This window comes from Vigna unguiculata, chromosome 1 (genome assembly GCF_037176805.1).
Source record: "Vigna unguiculata cultivar grain cowpea cultivar isolate G323 ecotype 2 chromosome 1, ASM3717680v1, whole genome shotgun sequence".
Taxonomy (NCBI): Eukaryota; Viridiplantae; Streptophyta; class Magnoliopsida; order Fabales; family Fabaceae; genus Vigna; species Vigna unguiculata.
In genome coordinates this window covers 29174883-29195133 of record NC_140792.1, presented here as the reverse complement: position 1 = coordinate 29195133, position 20251 = coordinate 29174883, and the positions used below count along the sequence as shown (strand labels likewise).

Genomic DNA, 20251 nt, shown 5'->3' with positions numbered 1-20251 from the left:
CACGACAAAGGAGATTGGATTCACACAGTGAGTCCCGACATAAACCACGAAAACAACTTAGAAAGGCTAGGTTCGAGAACTAACTTACGTGAACGGGAGACGAAGGTTGAGCTCACTTGAACTTGGGTAGATCTCCAAAACCTGTGGAGAGAAAATGGGTGAGTTAGGGCACTGATTTTTCAGAATGACTTGCAATTGAGGGACCTTGGCTGCTTTAGGGGCCTTGGCACCCTATGGGCCAGCCCTTTAGGCCCAACAATGTGCCAGCCCTTAACATTAGGACACTCAATAAAAGTGGGTCTTACATTAATAAACAAATTTTCTCAATTTTCTAAAACAAATTCACTGTATAACATGTATTAGAAATAATTATCAATCTTATTTTTTAAAAATATAAAATTAAAGATAAGTTTTGATAAAAATATGTAAAAAAGTTTTTTATTAATATTGTAGTAAGATTTTATTATTATTTATTTAAGATTCATTTTTTAATTTATTAAAAATATTATTCGGCATATTTAATTTAAAATCATAATTTACTATATTTAAGATTTGATTTAGTATATTAAATATTTATATAAGGTACTATTAAATTTTGAGATGTTTTTACATATATTTATAACTGAAAATATATCACAAAAATCCTTATCTATTATTCAAATAACTTGCAAAGATACTTTGGGTATTTTCACTTAGGTCTATAAATACACTTCATATATTTAATCAATTTTCTCACTCACTATAATACTCAACTATATTTTTCTTTATATTTTATTTAGGTTAGAGATGACAACGAATAGGGCATGGTAGAACCTACTTGTTATTCGTTGTGTTTGAAAAATCTGCTTTGTTATTTGTCTTTAGAGGTGTCAAAACGGGTAACTCGGCCCGACCTGGCTCGACCCACCACAGGTTGATGATTTAGTGAGCCAACCCAACCCGTATCACTTTTTAGCGAGCCAAAAAAATTCAAACCCGACCCGGTCCACCACAGGTTGGCGGGTTAAACGGGTTGACTCACGGGTTCACTTAATTAAAAAATATATTATTTTTTATTTTTTTCGATCAAAACTAAATTCTAATTCTAATTAAAATCTAAATGAACTTTAATACAATCCAAATACAAACCAAAATAAAAAAATACAAATTATTTATGTATTGGATAAAAAAACAACTTAACATGACCCAAATGTAAAACCCAACTTAATAAAAAATAAATAAAAACACTTGTAAAAAAAACTAAAATTAAAAAACTAACTGAAAAATTAAAAAAAAAATAGCTGAAAGCTAAAATATTAGATTCATAACTAAAAGTTTACGGTAATTATCAAGCTAAACTATCAAATAAGGTATTTGAAAAAATTATCAATTAAAGTGACTTATAAGTGTGGATGATAAAATTAGATATATCTATACTGCGTTTTACATTAAATTTATTTTTTATTGATAAAATGTATTATGAAGTTATTTTAAATTTCATTGCTTAATTAAATTTAAGATCCTATAATCTTTTAATTATAAATAAATTATTTTAGTCATACTTATTTTTATTTCAATTATAGTATATTTTAATATTGTATTAGCTATTATTAATCTTTTACTATATCTTACGATATTTCCATTCAAATTTAAAATGATAATAAAATAAACGTATTTTCCAAAAAAAAAAATATTTAAAATAAAGTAAAAATTAGAGTTAAAATATGCAAAAATAATATGAAAAATATTTAAAAAAAAAATCTAACATCTATATCAGTATTAATATATTAAAGCATGGTCTTAAAATAGTAAAACAATATATGACTAATATAATCCTAGTAAAACAAAATTCATGTTTTGTAAGTGGATGAATAAAAAAAAGCAATAGTATTTTATTTTATACATGTAATAATAATAATAATAATAATAATAATAATAATAATAATAAGAAATAATAATAATAATAATAATTTAAAAGTAAAATATAAAAAAGCTAGAACTTATGTTTTAAAAAATATTACGTCTATCATATTACAAACTACAAAAAGTATTTATTTATCAAAATACTAATAATAAAACTAAACAGTCTTTTCAACGAGTAAAAAGATAAAAAATGAATTGAAATTATCAAATACAAAATTTTCACATTAAAATGAAATGGTTGGATTAAATTTTCACTTTGAAATATCTTTCCATATTCCGTGCTAGATGCGGATGATGCCATATGCGTCTTATTCAAATCAAATGCATATAAAATAAAATTCTGGACAGAAAAAAAAAAAACAATTATAAAAATAAAAAATAGGAAAGAGCACCTAAAGCCTTTTTATTATCCGAAAAAACAGATCAAATCAAACACGTGTCCTTACAACCAGCGAACTCCACCTCTCGTGGGGGTCCCACCTCTTACCTTAAATGTCTCTCATCCAATCGCGTTCACCCACGCAACCACATCTATTCGCCGCGTGTCTGCCATGATCACTCTTCTGCCGTCGATCTCCGCGTCGCGCCATCACAGCCGTCAACTGAACGAGAATTCAACTTTATCCGCTCTCAATTTATTTTTTTCATTTATTCAACTTCTATTTTACCTTCTGTTTCAATTTCAAGCTCGCAACTTTACATGTGGATTTGCCATCACTTGCGGATAAAGCTCTTTTCCGAGTACCCTTCTTCTTCTTCTTCTTCTCTCTCTAGCATAACAAGAGAGGTTTCTTCTTCTTTGTTCATACGTTGTGGGTTTTCAAACCGAGGAAAATTTAATGGCTGAGGTTTTGAGCAAGGCGAGTTTCGTTTCTTCTTTGCTTGGTAGTAGTCATCGTCACCATCGAAGGGTGTCGACGGTTCCCGATTCTAAGAGCTTCGTTTCTGGCGTCGGAGGGTCCCCTTCTCTCAAGTTAAAGTCTCAGATTCGCAGATCTTGGTCCTCTTCTTCTGAGTTTCAGGGTAAAAAGCTTCACTTTCATGTAAATAGAGGAATACCCAACAGGGTCAGTTCGCGGTTGAGAGCTTCAACTGGTGCTCAGGTTTGTAATATTTCTACCCCTTTACGGAATTTGCTTTACCCCTAATCCCATTTTTTTTAGGAATTAGAACCTTTTTGTTGGTAGGAATTTTGTTAATTTGTGTGGCATGTATGTTTCCGAATTCTCTTGTAATTTTTGTTTTTTAATTTTATTGGGAAGATTTTGTGTTTTTCTGAGGAGTTTCTGGAAGTTTCTTGTGAAGTATTGTAGATGGCCCTTAGAGTCATGTTTATTTGATATATTCTGGATTTTAAAGGTGATTAAGACGTTTTTCTGTTGTTGGGAGTTTTGTGAATTTTCCTGAAAAGGTTCGAAATACTTTTAGTTTATTGTATTTTGGGGAGATTTTGTGTTTCTCTCAAGGGGTTTTTTGGAGCTTATGGAATTTTGCATGTAATTCTGACAAGTTGTGATTCTTTTGTATGTTGCTAATTTTCCTGCGAACTTTCCAAATTACATACACTTATATTCTATTCGGGCAAGATTTTTTGTTTTCCTGACGGGGTTCTGAACCTTTCCTCAGATGGCCCTTAGAATAGGGAATGTTCAGAAATGGTGGGAAAAGGGGCTTCAACCCAACATGAAGGAGGTGACTTCCGCCCAAGACCTTGTAGAATCGCTGTTAAACGCAGGGGACAAGTTGGTGGTAGTTGATTTCTTCTCTCCTGGTTGTGGTGGCTGCAAAGCCCTTCATCCTAAGGTATTCTTCATCCCCTTGAATCCAATTCACAGATCAACCCACATGACAATTTTTTATATCATGATCTGTTAATGTGTATTGTTGTTCTGATGTTCCTTGGTTTATGGTATGATATGACAGATATGTCAACTGGCAGAGATGAATCCTGATGTTCAATTCCTTCAGGTGAATTATGAGGAGCATAAGTCCATGTGTTACAGCCTCAATGTCCATGTTCTTCCTTTCTTCCGCTTCTATAGAGGTGCTCATGGTCGATTATGTAGCTTTAGCTGCACCAATGCCACGGTCAGAATACATGCTATGTCAATTTTATATCACATCTTTGGCATTCAAGTATTTGTTGATTATTACATGATTTAGTAACAACATTGAATTTGATTTAATTACAGATCAAGAAGTTTAAAGATGCATTGGCGAAACACTCCCCAGATAGATGCAGCTTGGGCCCAACCAAAGGGTTAGAGGAGAAAGAGCTCCTTGCTCTTGCTGCCAACAAAGATCTTTCCTTCACCTACTCACCAAATCCCTCACAACCTGAACATGCAGATGAAGGATTGGCAACTGCTCCTTCTCCTGTTCCTAATTCAGAATCTCTTCCTTTACCTTCACCGACCCTCAATTCTGAGGTCTCCAAAGAGAGAACCTTGACCACTGCTGGGAGTTGATGTGGTCAATTGTAAGCATAAACCATAATCTGGTTCCATAGCCTTGTACAGTGTATAGGTTTGTTTTAGTGCAGTATATCTTCATGCAGTATACTTGTGAGGATGAAGATATCATTGCAGATAAAGTCAAATAGTGTGATAGTATAGTTATAATATATCCCTCCATGGCATGTCTTTTTGGATCCATGCCTTTCTGGGATTAGGGGAAGATAGAAGTTGTGGAATTAGTAGTTACCCTTTTTTGTGTGTGAGGAGGAATCATCTCCTATTGTTGTAAAATGAATCTCATGTTATTCATCAATGGATAATTTGTTTCCTTCTCTGAACAATACTTGTAATATTTAATTATTTTCCCTTGTTTTTGTGTTTTTCTGAGGTAGTAATCATGCCAAGTGCATGTTAAGATATGAGGTATTGTGGTTCTGAGATCACGTTCTGGTTTGAAGAACTTGTGGTTGAGTTTTTAAAATATCTCAATTATTGTTTTCTAAAGTTGTTTATCTAACCACAGTTTCAATGTTAAAAAAAAGAAGTTTTATCTTTATAACACAAATTTAGTTGACTTATTTTTGTAAGATTGATGATAAAATTAATGAAATTATAGTTGATTGTGAAAATCATAGAATAAGCCTTAAAATGGTAAAGGTAAGAAAAAAATGGCAGAATATCTGAAAAGATAGAGTGATAAAGATATGGAAGATTTGGTTGGAAAGGAGATTAGGTTTGGAGTGTTGGGAAACATTTAGGCAAATGGAAACAAGGTGGTGGTTGAAGATTTGGAATTGACATGAAACCGAAAAGAAAGAAGAAAATTGGTGAACGTGGCAGTTTTTGCTTTGCTCAAGTTTTCAAACAATGTGGTCCATTGCAGATTTTGAAGCTGCTTTTCTTTCTGCTAAGTCTCGCACCATTCACGCGGTGATGTGCTATTCCACCCATTTTTCTCTTCCATTTTCTTTTATACAATAATTTCATAATTTATAGATTCTTCTTTTACTACTTTTATTTGTAAATCTTGTTTTGGTATTACATATATATTATCTTGTATTCTAAAGTTAAATAACCTTGGTCTACTGTTAATAAGTCATGTAATTGCTAACAAGAAAGAGATTACATATTTGTAAATAATAACAAGATCAATTGCTAATCTATCAAATATTTAAGAGTAAAGTTTAATAACAAAATTTTAATATATTTTATCCTTACAAATAAGATTATATTTTCTGATATTGAATGATAGTGAATGATGAATCAAAATTGTTATTGAAGAACTGTATATGTTATTAAAATGTTATAAGAAGAAAAATTTTAATGTTCAAAAATTACGAAAAATTAAAAAATATATAGACAAATTACAACAACTCACAATAATCAAGTACTTTATTTAAGCAACGGAAATAAATAGTATTTTTAGAACTCATCTTTTTGTTTGAATATGATTTTACTTCCGGTACTTTTTATTAATTTATTTTTTATTTTTAAAAATATCTGAATTTATATTCCTATGTTCAGGCTTAATATTTGGTAGAATATTCTTTACGGTATGAAACATACAATAAATTCATATAATTCTAAAAATTAAAAGACTAAATCTGTTATTTGAACATGTAAAAATAAAAACCAAGTTTAACACAAACTAAGAAACATACTTTCTTTATACTTTCTTTAGTTGTATTTGTTTCATCTTAAGTGAAGAACTCTTAATAGCAAGATAAGATATGATGTACCAATACTTCAATTTAGGTCATGTATCCGTATCCGACACCTATTCGTGTTTGATACTTTAGGATAATTTATTGATATTTATCAATAAAGTATCTAATTTATGAAGTCATAGTAAACTATAAGAAAATCTTTGAACAATGACAAATTTTAGTGACAAAATAATTAGTCACTATAGTGATCGATTTAGATACTAATTTATAAACTAAACATTATTGACAACTAAAATAGTTCAAAAAAATTATAATTGGTCTTTAAATTGGTAACTAAAATAGTTTCTATTATAAATTAGTTTATAAATTGGTCACTAACATTAGCTATCAAAGTTTTAATTTGGATTCACACAATAACAATCATATATTTATTATGTTTTTAAGAATTATTGTGGACTTTTCAATATTCATATATCATGTATCTATTACATATCATATCCTATTATTTTCAAAATAAACATATCGACATATCTGATACGTGTCGTATCCGATACATGTATCGTATCCGTGCATCATAATACACGTAATATCTCATCAGGACAAATGGTCCATCATAAGATTTTGTTAAATTATCCCTTTGGTCCCTATTTTCGTTCGAAAATATCGATTTGGTCCATCTATTTTTATAAGTCTCAATTAGGTTTCCAATTTCGATAAATGGTATCAATGATGCTCTTTTGTTAAGTTGGGGTAAACGATGTCAAGGGAACAGTAAGGTGGCATGGTTATGTGTGTTGAAACAGTGATAAAACAAATAAAATTGAAATAAATTACTGACGTGGAAAAATGTTATTTAATAATTAAAAGTAGGTTTAATTATGCCTTTGGTCCCCATTTTGGAGTCAAAATCTCAAAATAGTACCCAAATGTTTAAAAGTCTCAAAATGGTCCCCTTTTTTGTTGAAACGTCTCACGTTTGCCCTTGCCGTTAAGTCAACGTTGACGCGTTAGAGGGAGTGCCACGTGTCAGTTCCTCAATTTTTTGAAATTTTTTATTAATTTTTTTTTGAATTTTTTTTATTTTTAATTTTTTTTGAATTTTTTTTTAAAAAATTAAAAAAATTGCCACGTGTCAAGCTGTCATCGTGCCACGTGGCAGTAACAGTGACATGTGTCAGTATTACGCCACGTGTTATTTTCTTAGTCTCAATTTGGTCCCTTTATTTTAATTTGTCTCAATTTAGTCCCAATTTTTGTAAAAATTGAACAATTTTGTCCCTCTCCAAATTGAAATCAAATTTAATTTCTGTATAAATGTACACAAATATTTCCATCAAAATTGATATTTCAAGTAAATATTTTTAACCAAATTAAGTTCATTTAATTAATATTTTACATTGAACTTTATTTAAAATGGTTTAAAAGTTGTTAATAGAAAATAATGTTAATAGAAAAAAAAAATCATAAATTACCTAGTTCATGTTACAATAAAACACATATAAATTTAAAATTTAAAAACAATTTTAAGTAAAGTTGAATGTGAAACATAATTTTAACTAAACTTAGCTATGTTAAAAATATATAATAAAAATATCAATTTGAATAAAAATATCACTTTTAATAAAAATATTGTTATAACATTTATATAAAATTAAATTTTGTTTCAATTTGAAGGGGGACAAAATTGCTCCTTTTTACAAAAAATTGGGACTAAATTGAGACAAATTAAAATAAAGGGACCAAATTGAGACTAACAAAATGACACGTGGCGTAATATTGACACGTGTCACTGTCACTGCCACGTGGCACGATGACAGCTTGACACGTGGCAATTTTTTGATTTTTTTTAAAAAATTCAAAAAAAAAAATTAAAAATAAAAAAAAATTCAAAAAAAAATTCAAAAAATTGAGGAACTGACACGTGGCACTCCCTCTAACGGCGTCAACCTTGACTTAACGGGAAGGACAAACGTGAGACGTTTCAACAAAAAAGGGGACTATTTTGAGACTTTTAAAAATTTAGGTACCATTTTGAGATTTTGACTCCAAAATGGGGACCAAAGGCATAATTAAACCTTAAAAGTAATTTGGAATTTAGAGTTTTTCTAAATAGCACAAATTGGAGATTCTGGGCAAATTGGGTTTCTAAAAGAATGGAACATCAGGGGAGTCGTTGACAATGTTGTGCACAAATATGTCAGGGTTTACCTTCTTGATCAACCTCAAAACAGCATCCCTTGGATTATCCAACACTACATACTCGTCAAGTAGAAGCTCCAACTGAAACATGCATTTCACAACTACAAATTCATTTTCTCTATCTTGAGGTCCTCGAATATGTTGGTGTCCCATTTTCTTGCAATGACATTGAACTCAAATGGAACATTGAAACGCTTCCAATAATGTTCGAGTCTACGCCCCATTTCTAGAACCCTCTCCTTTAGCCTAAAACCTAGCTCTGGTTGATCTATCCTTGTGATGTGAAAGCGAGAATGAAGGCAAATATTGGAAATTAACTAGGTTTTCAAATAGTGAAACACATTGCATTACAGTGGAAAGCAGGAATGAAGGCAAATAAAATAGGTTAGTTTGGAAGAGGACGAGGAACTTACAGAGAAAGTAGAGAGGTGAGAGAGAGGTTGATTCAGAGAATTAGATGAAGAAGAGTGCAATCCACTTTCAGAAAGGAAAGTCATGGATCCTCTACATTCAAATTCTCTAATAATCACGCAAATCTCGTATCAACGACCATGGCTTCCCTTCTCTTCGAGTGATGAAGTAAAGTATCAAAGAAATTTCAAAATAAATTCAGCTCGTCTCTCTTCCCCTCCCTTCCTCCAAATTCGATTTTAGAAACCCCAATTTGCTTAGAATCCTCGATCCTTAATCTATGCTATTTAGAAAAACCTTAAATTTCAAAATGCTTTTAATTATTAAATAACATCTTTTAATTTATTTCAATTTTAATTTTTCCTTGTTACTGATTCAACACACATAATCATGTCACCTCACTATTTCTTTAACGTCGTTTATCCAACTTAACAAAAAGGATATCATTGATACCATTTATCGAAATTAAAAACCTAATTGAGACTTATAAAAATAAAGGGATTATATCGATATTTTTGAACGAAAATAAAGATCAAAGACATAATTTAATCTAAGATTTTTATTGTCAATGAGTAACAAATTGATAGATGTAGGTTATTTTGATTTGAAAGTTATCGATCTAAGTCACTTTTTAAGAAAATTATAGATGAGACAATTCGTGTATATATGTATGATTTTGTTATGAAGAAGTCGACATCAAATAAGATGACTTTTAATTTTTGAAACTGAAGTCGTGTTTTTAAAGCAGGACTACCATGTTAATAATGAAATCGTGAGAGTCAAATACGATTTCACTTAAAATTAATCATGTTTAAGTAAAGTCATACAAGAACAATACAACTGCAATACATATCTATTTGAACTAAAATTGTGAATAAATTATCTGATTTCTTCAAAATTTGACTCGTTCCTTTTCATTTTTTTTTTGTTTTAATTGGATTAATCGAATTTTGAAATATACAGTACTTTTAATATAATTATAATCATATATTTTAAAATTTTAGGATATTCATTTTAAAAATTTAAAAATATTTATTTTTATATTATAAAAATATAAGATCTTAAAGTTAAAAAATATATAATTATATAAAAATATTAAAAGTATTATAAATTTTAAATCCAATTAGTTAAATTATTAAAATATTATTTTAAAAAAACATGTATTATTAAAATTTTAGAAATTGTAAAAAGGAAAAAAAAAAGGAAGTTAGGAGTGAGAAGATGCACGACTTCTGTTAAAAAAAATAATGTAAAGCTAATACGTTCAGGTTTTTAATATGCAAATTCTTAAATTTTGAAGTCATGTACGTGTTACATGACTTCGAAATAAGTCAAGTTTTGAAGAAATTGTGTTACCTATTACGATTTTAGTTTATATATATATATATTTTGAAATCGTTTTTTTTTTGTTTTGCATAATTTTACTTAAATATGATTAATTGAAGTGAAATCGTATTTGATTTTCACGATTTTATTGTTAACATGAAAATTGTATTTTGTAAATAAAAGTTATTTGATTTGACATGACTTATCCAATAAGTTGTGCTTAATATAATTTGATAATATCTACAATTTTTTAAATAAATAACCGAGATCAATAATTTTGAAATTCAAATCTGTCAATTTGTCTAGGTACTCATATAGTATGTGTTATGCTTTATTACGTCAATTTTAAAATGTTGTTATAATTTGTGCTTCAATGAAAATATATATATATATATATATATATATATATATATATATATATATATATATATATATATATAACATCCATAATTTAATTTTTAAAATTTTAACACTTTTGTTTTACTTGTGATGTACATTGTTATTTAAGATGTATGTACTAAGCTTTATTTTATTTTCACTTTTATGTCATGTCTTATGTAAGATTCATTGTATTTAGATCTAAATTCTTAAATATGACATCAGATGATGATGGTCATTATCAATGGATATTTTATAAGATTTAAGTTATGATATGTGGATAAGATTTCTATATTAAATTCAATGGATCATTTAAGTTTATTTGTTTACATTGCTGCCAATAAATTCATTTGTTTTATACTGATGTCAATGTCTCTTCCTATTTTAACATTTTCTTCTTTATTATCTTCATCCTTCGATTAAGTTCCAGTTTCAATCCATCAAAATCACTAAGAACATCACGAGCAAGCAACATCTAAGTTTGTTACATCAATTAAGTCAAATAAAGTAATAATGAAATAAATATTATTTATTAAGGCCAAAAGACCTAAAAATAAATATCTTTTTATTAAAGGAAGTGCCATTTTATTTTTTCACCTTTATATCATTATTTTGTGCAGAGTTGATAACTTAACCTCTAAGTAGTCTTTTGTATGTAGTTTTTCATTTAACGTTCAAATGTCATCATTAAAATTATTATCCCCAAGGACTCCTTCACTCAACAAGAAGACTCAAACTTTTCTTGTGATTTTTCATATTTCAATAAGAACATTTGAAACGTTCATTACAGGACAATGATAATTCTTTTTCTTTTTTACTTTTTTATTTAGAGATAGGCTTCCTAAATTATGTGATTTTGTTCGTTTGTTTTCTTTTGAGTTTGTTTTTCCTTTTAAAAATTTTAAGAAATTTCTTGAAGTTAACATATGTAAAAACTTATTATTTGAGTTCCTTTATTCATATATAGTTATCAATAGAGATTTTCTTTAAAATTTTAAGTAACTTTTAAACTCAAAATTAACTTTCCTTATGATTTTGACTTCATTCTTTAAGGACATTTCTATTTCTTCAATTCTTCGCGCAAAAAGAATTTAGATTTTTAGTAATATATCTAAGTAATTAATAACAAATTTTATTAAAGCAAAACTTTAAATAAAAGACTTGTATCAGATAAATATTTCAAATATAATTGTATAGTATTTATCTATCAAATAAAATGTCTCATATAATTTGATTAAAGCAAAACTTTAAATAAAAGACTTGTAAGAAAATGTCTCATTAATAATTAATTTTAGTGATAAAAAATTGTTAACCATTATAGCGACAAATTTATATACCAATTTATAAAATAGTAACTATTATGAATAAAAATTATAATTGGTTGCTAAATTGGTCATTAATTAATTAGAAACTAATTCTTTTTGTAACAAAAATCTTAGCAGTTAATGTTGAGTGACTAATTTTCTTTGTAACTTAAACATTGATAGTTGAATTTAAGAAACCAATTTAGAGACCAGTTATAATTTTTCATTCATAAGAGTGATTATTTTAGTAATAATTTTTTTTTATATAAATTGACATAAATTGATCACTATATTGACTAACAACTTTTAATCAATAAAATTAATAATGAGTTATTTTCATGTATAATATATCAATGACATAATTAACTTTTAGTAGTCATAAACTTCTCCTTTAAATATAGAGTTGGATGATTAATAACACTTTCTTCATTATCCATAAATCTTACTACAAAATCATGAAGAATCGTCTACTAACTATCAATTATCACTTTTGACACAGATAGATGTTCATTCCAACATCTAATAGGCCTTTGATGGTAAAACTTATTTTGAATTTCTTATAAATTGATTATAGTGAATTTAAAGTTTATCTTTTAAATTTAATGGTAAACTTATATTTTTAACTCAGGGTCCCATAATATGTTATATTTTTAAACTTATATCTTTCTCTTTTCCTGAAGTGGTTTTTCATAAAAGTAAAGTTCTCTGTAGTTCTCTATGGTTTTTCCTCACATCCCACTTCCCTGTCCCTCCATCAAATACTCTGAGATTTTCACAATATATAATTATATAGTATAAATGTTAAACTCTACAGTTTATTTATTCTTATTATTGGTAAAGGGTCCCTGTTTGAAAATTCTGAGACTGCTAAGTCTGGTCTTGTGATAAAACTAGTGCAGGTAAAATTTCAACATTCCATAACCAATTTTTTCTGTTGATGTTATGTAAAAATAAATCCAAAATAAATCTTGAGTAGAGTCAAATTCACCTCGGTCCTAGTCCTAACTCACTTTGGGAGTTAGGATTTTTTTTTTGACCCCCTCAAATTGACTTCCGTAAGAAAGAACTTTTTCAAAGGTGGGCTAGAATTGGTTCATGGTTATGGATCAAGTTGACAGCTCTATTAGTGTATTGTCCTCAATTTTCATAAGTAGCGGTATGAACTTTCCTCAGCTCATTTTCTTGTCTGTGTTATGAATGGCTCGTGGGTTGAAGAATCTATCCAGTTTGGTTGAAATCCTGCTGCATGGAAAAATTGAGTATAAAAGGCAAGGAGATATATCAAATCAAAATCAATCTGTGAAGTGAATCAGTGAGTGAAAGTTTTAATCTCTTTCTCTCTCTCCTTCCCGTGTGCAAATGATTATATGCAAAAAATATTTATATCTTAAAATGTTTAATATAGTGGGTCTTGTCTATATGTTTGTCCGGATTCATAAAATGTCATAACCATTTTTCCTAACATTTGCACCGTTCACATGTTTCGACTCCAATGTCTCCTAAATTGCTCCTCTACCCATCAAGTAAGAGAGACCACAGTCTCAATATATGCATGTGCCCATGTCATTCAGTTAGGAGAAAATCATTCAGATACAGAGTTGGATATTCTGTTGGAAAAAGGACAATAAGTACATGCATCCAGTTATTCTTCCGATAAAAATGGAAACGTATTCTTGTGTTCTCTTCCCACTTTCATTCCAATCCGATTCCTAAATTAAGGGCCATTGAATTATGAAATATTTCATTTACATAATATTACAAGTTGATAACACGTATACTGAGAAAAAAGATTAATAATGTGATTTCGTTTATTGAGGATCGTCATTGCAGAGTAAAAAAACATACTAAGAAGACCTGATTGATTCAATTTAGATCATTTGTCCTGCCCTCAAAGGAGAGACGGATATATTAGACGAAGTTAACATTTTCATTGCGGTTACCTTGGTAAGTTACGCTTAGTCAAGGAAAAACTATATAAACTACTCTTCACCTCCACTTCTAAATTGTATTGAATTTTTCGACAGCCGAAACAGAAATCAATCCCACATGAAGCATAAGAATGTGCAGTACACAAGTGTATCATTTCTCACTCAAATGAAATAACAACTTTATTCACAAAACAACTATAAAAGAGCAATCAAAGTTTTTATATTATGCAGTATAGTACAAGTGTGTCCTTCAAAGCTCATGTACCTCTTCCTTGTTCTTGTCGCTGACTACATGAGCCTCAGCTTCAGCTTCTTTGATCTGCCTTTCTATGTCAGCTTTCTTTTGAAGGAGCGGTTCTATTTTTGCGTTAATTTTTTCAAGTTTTTGCTTCAGAGAGCTAAGATCCTTGACCTTGTCCTTTCCGGTAAGTTTTTTCTTCTCCTTCTCTTTCTTGTCTTTGTTTTCTTTTTTCTTCTTCTCTTTCACTTCCTTCCCACCGTCTTTTTCTTTGTCTTCCTTTTCACCTTCCTCTGTGATTTCTTCTATAGGAATATCCCTTGCAGAAACTTCAACCTTGTCGTCCTCTTTTTCACCCTCCTTTCCAACATCTTTCTCCTTCTTTTCCTTTTTGTGATCCTTGTCTTTCTCCTTCTTATCCTTCTTCTTCTTCTTTTTCTCATCTTCTTCTTCATCCTCACCTTCATCATCTTTTCCCTTCTTCTCCTTTTTCTTCTTTTTCTCAATTTTTTCTTCATCCTCACCTTCATCATCTTTTCCCTTCTCTTCCTTTTTGTGATCCTTGTCTTTCTCCTTCTTATCCTTTTTCTTCTTTTTCTCATCTTCTTCCTCCTCGCCTTCATCATCTTTTCCCTTCTTCTCCTTTTTCTTCTTTTTCTCAATTTTTTCTTCGTCCTCACCTTCATTTTTTTCCTTTTTCTTCTCTTTCTTTTTCTTCTTCTCTACATCGTCATTTCCTTCTTTTTCTTTGTCCTTCTTTTCCTTTTTCTTCTTCTCCTTCTTTTCACCGTCCTCCCCACCATCTTTTTCATCCTTATCATTTTCTACATCAATTTTTTCATCCTTTTCCTTCTTCTTTTCTTTTTCTTTCTTTTCCTTCTTCTTTTCCGTCTTCTCTTCATCATCTTCTTTCCCCTTTTCCTTTTTCTTCTTATCCTTTTCCTTTTTCTCATCACCATCTTTATGTTTTTTCTCCTCCTTAGTATGCTCTTTTTCAAATGATTTATTTTTCACTTCCAGTTCTAACTTAATCTTCTGTTGTTCATTAATATCACCTGGCTTGTCATCCTTGATATTGATGTCATGGGAGATTTCCATATCTTTATTATCTTCACACACTAATGATGAAAAAACCTCAACTAAATCTGACAAGTCCCTGAAACATGCACAGGTGACACAGTCAAGCCATTTAATTTAAACAAATTGCTTAATACGACTACTTGCAAGACATTAGTTAAACACCAACATACATACTGCTTAAACAAAATACACCTTCTTCAGAAACAATGACAGAATACACAGCCCAAGCTAGGCAAACAGAAATCAACCAAGTCCATACAGAATTCCCAACTAGGCTAACCAAACCAAGCGCAAAATAGAAGGATGACATATTGATATATATATGAACATCTACAACAGGTACAAATGAGTTTCACTACTAATAGACATGGAATTATAAAACGCAATAAACTCAGTAAAATCATTAAACAAATTGAACTAATTTGACTAAAACCACAAAATCAAGCAAAACACTACCAATCAGTTTGCATTTTGGTTTTTCTCCATTTTAGTTACGTAAGCAGAAGCATACGACAATAACATAACCAAAACAAACTACATTAAAGGGGAGAAAAAGGCAAAAGCTGGATCACTAAACTTACGGACAAGATCCGAGATTATAAACAACAGATTCAACCAAATAATTAGCAAACAAAACCTGATAACCACCTCTCCAAGTCTCACCGAAGCACAAAAAGATTCCAATTCCAAACCAGGGACGCATAAACATTACATTTACACATGCTAATTTGCTTAATTAAGCATGCAAAACCTCAGCTGTACAAAATCCAACATTATCTTTAATCAGAAAGATCCAAATCGAAATCAATTCCTCCCTATACACATAGCTGAATCGCTTCTTCCTCGAAAACATTTTATAGCTTTTACATCTTACAAAACGAAAATCATTAATCAAAACAAACTTACGAACGAAATCTGAGCGTGAAAAATAATCAACAAGATCTATCAACATTCGATTCCCGTGAACGATGCATAATTTAAATACAGCTAATTCAATTTTCCACGGTGGATGGCACAGATTATGATCTGAATGGAAAAAAAAAAGTAGAAGGAATAGATGAACAGGTAAAAGTAAAGGTACCTGTTGTGAAGGCTTGGGATGGGAGAAACTGAAGAGGAGCTTCTGGAACGATGGTGACTAAGTAGAGGCTTTCGTTTGATGTATTTATAGCAATTTCCCGATCCATTGAGTGCGACATTTTTTGACGTGTCGGTTGCACAGGCATTGACGCGTACACAAGGAAATAGAATGGAAGAAGCGGTTTTCATTTCTACAAAACAAAAGCCTTTCTCTTCCCACACTTTGACGGTGCTTTTTTTTTCTCTTCTTCCCGTGTTCCAGACGTGTAATTTCCCATTGGGTATTTATTACAACTTTTTGTAAAATTATTCATAAATTTATATATTTTTTATTAAATATTTAAAATTGAATTTTCATGGTTCAGGTATTTTTCATTCAAATAATAAAAAATTATTTAATCACAGTATTATTTTATATTATTCACAAATGACGTGAAAACAACAGAACAAAATATCAATCACATAAACTCAAATAAAAAACGTTTAAGAGGGACTCATTATACTTTAATTTATATAATTTAGTGGCTGCATAAAAAAAAATCACCTCTCGTAGTAATTGATATACATGACAGAAGCTATCTCTTAAACTTGGTAAACACTAAAGAAAAAAGAAGGTATCAAACACTTGTGACTTGTAAGATTGTTCTTGTGTTGCTGCTCTGCCACTCAGATTTTCAAAACACAAAGAACGATTCAGTAAAAGGAGAGAATAAATGACTTGTATATGGATTCATTTAACTGCCTTTACTCTTTCACCAAGCAAAGAACAAAGTTGCCTTCACAATAACTTGCATAAATCTGAGTTTAACTTAAATGCACCATTAATGTACAATAGTTTCATACAAACTTTCAGTGACATTTAACCATGATAAGTTCCTGCTGAATGTGTTTGTATGAAAATACTGTACACTGATATATTGTATATAAAATTTTCCTACGAAATTTTTATAGAGCTTCGTCTAAGCCATAATTCATACATAACCATGTAAAACGCATCAAAGTCGTGCGGGGGTGAATGCCACTGAAAGTGTTTCCTGACCTTCAAAACATTTTTATGTAACATCAAGTATTTGTTAGAACTGATGAAATCGTTGAGGATCTTTTTCAGTAAGGGGATATCTAAGGTGGTGACAACAACTGAAAAGCTCTTCCAGTTCAACACATCAGCGAAGGGAAGGTCATAGTAGTTGGCAATGATCACTGGAACACAACCATAATATAGAGAGTCTCCAATACGAGCTGTGTTCACTTCAAAGCCCTTGACATGAAGGCAGAACTTGCTTCCTAGCAACTCATCTGCATATGGTGTTTTAAGTCTTCCATGGTGCACAAAGATTTCTGAATCATTTTTCCATGTCTCGAGAAGCTTTACACGCACTGGGGAATTAACTCCTCCTGCAAAGAAAGCTAGCCTTTTCCTGTGATTCATAATCAAAAAACAGCAACATGAATGTACTTGATATACTGAATAAAATCATTGTTGTGATGAATCCATTTGTAATTTGTAACTAAACAAGTACTGCTACCTCTTTGATGAATCAAGGTTAGGGGGATTTCCTTTTCTTGGCCAAATCTGTGGTAGGCATGTATCCTTGTGAGCAATATACCCAGTGAGGAAATAACTTGATGAACATACAACTTGAATGGCATTGAATTTCACATCAGGTGCTTTGTCCATGGCAGATCTTCCAATTGAATGACAAGCAACATAAAAGTGATCAGCACCACCTGTGCGGTTCCAATATGGATACTTGTGACTGATGTTCTGAATGTAGTCTCTAATGAAGTCTTGTATACCTCCCACACCAACTCTTCTATCATGCCGTAATCTTGCTATGGAAAAGGGCAGAAAGAAAAGATCTGCTTCTGCTGGTTCAATTGTAATGAAATGGCTCTTCATAAGTACCTTTTTCAGGTAACTTTCACTCGCATAATTGCCACCAGGTTCAGATTCCACAGGCAAAAGCACGTTTGCAAAAGGATCATCTTCCTTGTGAGGATAAACATATATCTTTAAGCTCCTATTCATTTCTTTATAGTCTTCCAGAAAGATATCTCTGTCATGGAACACGTCGTTGTTATTCTCAATTTTTCCTGAACCATAAAAGAAGCATTCCCCAGATACTGGAGTTAAGACAGTAAAGTTCATACTCACTGTAGATTCATCAGCCTACCTACTGAACCCAATAACACACCAGGCACCTAAAGTTACTAAACATACAATATTAACCCTTCAAATTCTCCTCCTTATATATATCTCTTGATATAAACAGCATCGTTATACGAAAAATGTTGAGATAAGCTTAGCTACTGATCGTTAAAACCTAACTACAGAGTAAAACAGAACCCAGAAAGTGAGTAAAATCCCAAAATAACAGGTGCAAGTAGAAGAGGATATCGTCTCACAAGTTTTATTTGAATTAAGGGTTCTGTATTTTACAGTAAAATTCTTCATAGGGTTGCATTAATGAATCATTTTCTACAATAAGAAGGTTGTTTACTTAACATTTATTTTACTGAAATTCTGGATTCAGTTACCTTTAGCAAATTAGTAATATACTTTTGAAATCTTCCATGTTAGAATTACACATGTCCATATCCCTGATAGAGGTATCATACAAAATCTACATAACCTTCTCTTATTGAATAACAATAATCAATGTAACCAGCATCTGCATAAACCATATAGAACACCCAATGTCATGCCAAAGTAAAACAAATCCAGGTTCCCACAGCCTAGTACAGGTGTCTACAGGTCCTACTAACATCCTCAATTTCCCCTCGCACTAAAATAAACAAATGAATCATTCAACTAAGGCTGTTCATTTGACAACAAGAATGCCCTCACACAAAAACAAAAAGCACTCTTCACAGAAGCATATAAAAAAAGCACTTTTGCGTACCCTTTGGGCTGAATTGCAGTGGAAGGGGCAGACCCCGTTGACTTTGTGGTCTGAGTTCATACCCCAATCGGAAAGAGTGAGACTTGGTGAAGTCAGAAGCATTGTTGCGGAAGACAGGGTCGAAGTGGGGTGGGGTGGAAATAGAAGGGGTAGTGGAAAAGAGAAAGGGTGGTTTGAAAAGAGAAGTGGCATGGTGGTTGGGATGGGAGAAGAGGTTGGAGGTGGAGTAAATGTAGAAGAGAATGAAAAGAGAGGTGAAGAGTGCTAAAGTTGTGGGGATGAAGAAGAAGCCGCTGAGAGAGCCTGCAACACGGCGTTGAGAGTAGTGGTAGAGGAAGGAAGAACGATCCATGGCATGTGGAGCGAGAGTGAGGAAGAGACAGAGACAAAGAATAAAAGTCAGAACACACGTTTGATTCCGGTAGTAATGCACTGTGATTAAGTAGTTTTTCTTTGCATGAATCATCAAGTTAGATCACAATACATGAATTATAACACCAAAATATTGATAGTCTTGAGTACAAGAGTTTCAGTCTTGAAAATTAATTATTTGAGCATTCAAAATGTTTAGCAATTTGTATTCTAAGATTGCAAATCGATGTGATATAATCTTTCATACCACAATATTATAAATGAACTACTTAATTTCTAGGCGTAAAAGTGAAATTTTTATAGGACTTTTATGGTTATATCCTAAATCAACCTTATTAAATATGCATGATTGCTTCTTCTTTTTTTAATATTATGTTCGTTATAAATTCGAAAAGGGCAATTTTTCAAGGGAACAAATTGATTTCCAAATAAAATGTAATAAATGAACTATTAAATTTGTTAAATATAAAATATGGAATTTTTATAAAATTATATGATTATATCTTTAGCTCAAGTTAACTAAACATACATCTTTTATTTTTTCTAATACAATATATATAAATTATCCTTTTTATGAATTTGGCAAAAGAATTTTGTACCAAATTGGTTTTTCAAAAAGTAATGCAACTGAAATAATAAGTTATAGTTTTCTCTATATAATTTATGTGAGAAAATAACTTAAAAAAATAAACAAATATTTTATAATAAAATATAAGTCATAATGTGAAAGTGACGTCCAAAATACCAAAATACTTATGTTGGTATGTCTAACAAATTATACAAATGTGATATCTATCATAAGACGTTATAAGAGTTTTAAATTAAGTTTTTAAATATTGAACAAAAAGAATGTGTATTAAGATCAAATAAAATCTCCTAACAAAACATACTATAAATTATATTTCATCTCTTAAAGTCTTAGAAGAAGATATAATACAAGTGTTAAGCATTAGATGCATCTCTATGATGAAATAATGGTGATCAAGAGCGCATCTTAATGATAATTT

General features: G+C 30.6%; 3 protein-coding genes across 4 annotated transcripts; 1 reads left to right on the top strand and 2 right to left on the bottom strand.

Moving 5' to 3' along the window:
- Positions 1-2578: 2578 nt before the first annotated feature.
- LOC114190590 (thioredoxin-like 1-1, chloroplastic) lies at positions 2579-4699 on the top strand. Its single transcript, XM_028079922.2, has 4 exons — positions 2579-3005; positions 3529-3705; positions 3826-3990; positions 4095-4699. Exons 1-4 carry the CDS (start codon positions 2742-2744, stop codon positions 4368-4370), a joined length of 882 nt encoding a protein of 293 aa, XP_027935723.2. The 5' UTR covers positions 2579-2741; the 3' UTR covers positions 4371-4699.
- A 9006-nt stretch (positions 4700-13705) lies between these two features.
- LOC114186759 (uncharacterized) lies at positions 13706-16208 on the bottom strand. Its single transcript, XM_028074767.2, has 2 exons — positions 15971-16208; positions 13706-14965 (listed from the first exon to the last, which is right to left on the bottom strand). Exons 1-2 carry the CDS (start codon positions 16156-16158, stop codon positions 13822-13824), a joined length of 1332 nt encoding a protein of 443 aa, XP_027930568.2. The 5' UTR covers positions 16159-16208; the 3' UTR covers positions 13706-13821.
- A 464-nt stretch (positions 16209-16672) lies between these two features.
- On the bottom strand, positions 16673-19293 carry LOC114177803 (putative glycosyltransferase At5g03795). Of its 2 annotated transcripts, none has more exons than XM_028063346.2 (3): positions 18873-19293; positions 17496-18093; positions 16673-17387 (listed from the first exon to the last, which is right to left on the bottom strand). In XM_028063346.2, the coding sequence occupies exons 1-3, from the start codon at positions 19222-19224 to the stop codon at positions 16904-16906; spliced, it is 1434 nt and encodes a 477-aa protein (XP_027919147.1). In that variant the 5' UTR covers positions 19225-19293; the 3' UTR covers positions 16673-16903. The 2 variants fall into 2 exon arrangements, with proteins under 2 accessions (XP_027919147.1, XP_027919156.1); XM_028063355.2 differs by having other exon boundaries at positions 17496-18063.
- Between the last annotated feature and the right edge of the window lie 958 nt (positions 19294-20251).

Excerpts from the sequence above, each read along its gene's own strand:
- LOC114186759 (XM_028074767.2), bottom strand. The coding sequence starts at position 16,158 with ATGAAAACCGCTTCTTCCATTCTATTTCCTTGTGTACGCGTCAATGCC. Across the intron at positions 14,966-15,970 it reads ATCCCAAGCCTTCACAACAG|GGACTTGTCAGATTTAGTTG; the intron begins GTACCTTTACTT and ends TGCATGTTTCAG.
- LOC114177803 (XM_028063346.2), bottom strand. The coding sequence starts at position 19,224 with ATGGATCGTTCTTCCTTCCTCTACCACTACTCTCAACGCCGTGTTGCA. Across the intron at positions 18,094-18,872 it reads ACTGCAATTCAGCCCAAAGG|TATCTGGGGAATGCTTCTTT; the intron begins GTACGCAAAAGT and ends TCTTAACTCCAG. Across the intron at positions 17,388-17,495 it reads AACCTTGATTCATCAAAGAG|GAAAAGGCTAGCTTTCTTTG; the intron begins GTAGCAGTACTT and ends TATGAATCACAG.
- LOC114190590 (XM_028079922.2), top strand. The coding sequence starts at position 2,742 with ATGGCTGAGGTTTTGAGCAAGGCGAGTTTCGTTTCTTCTTTGCTTGGT. Across the intron at positions 3,006-3,528 it reads GAGCTTCAACTGGTGCTCAG|ATGGCCCTTAGAATAGGGAA; the intron begins GTTTGTAATATT and ends ACCTTTCCTCAG. Across the intron at positions 3,991-4,094 it reads TTAGCTGCACCAATGCCACG|ATCAAGAAGTTTAAAGATGC; the intron begins GTCAGAATACAT and ends ATTTAATTACAG.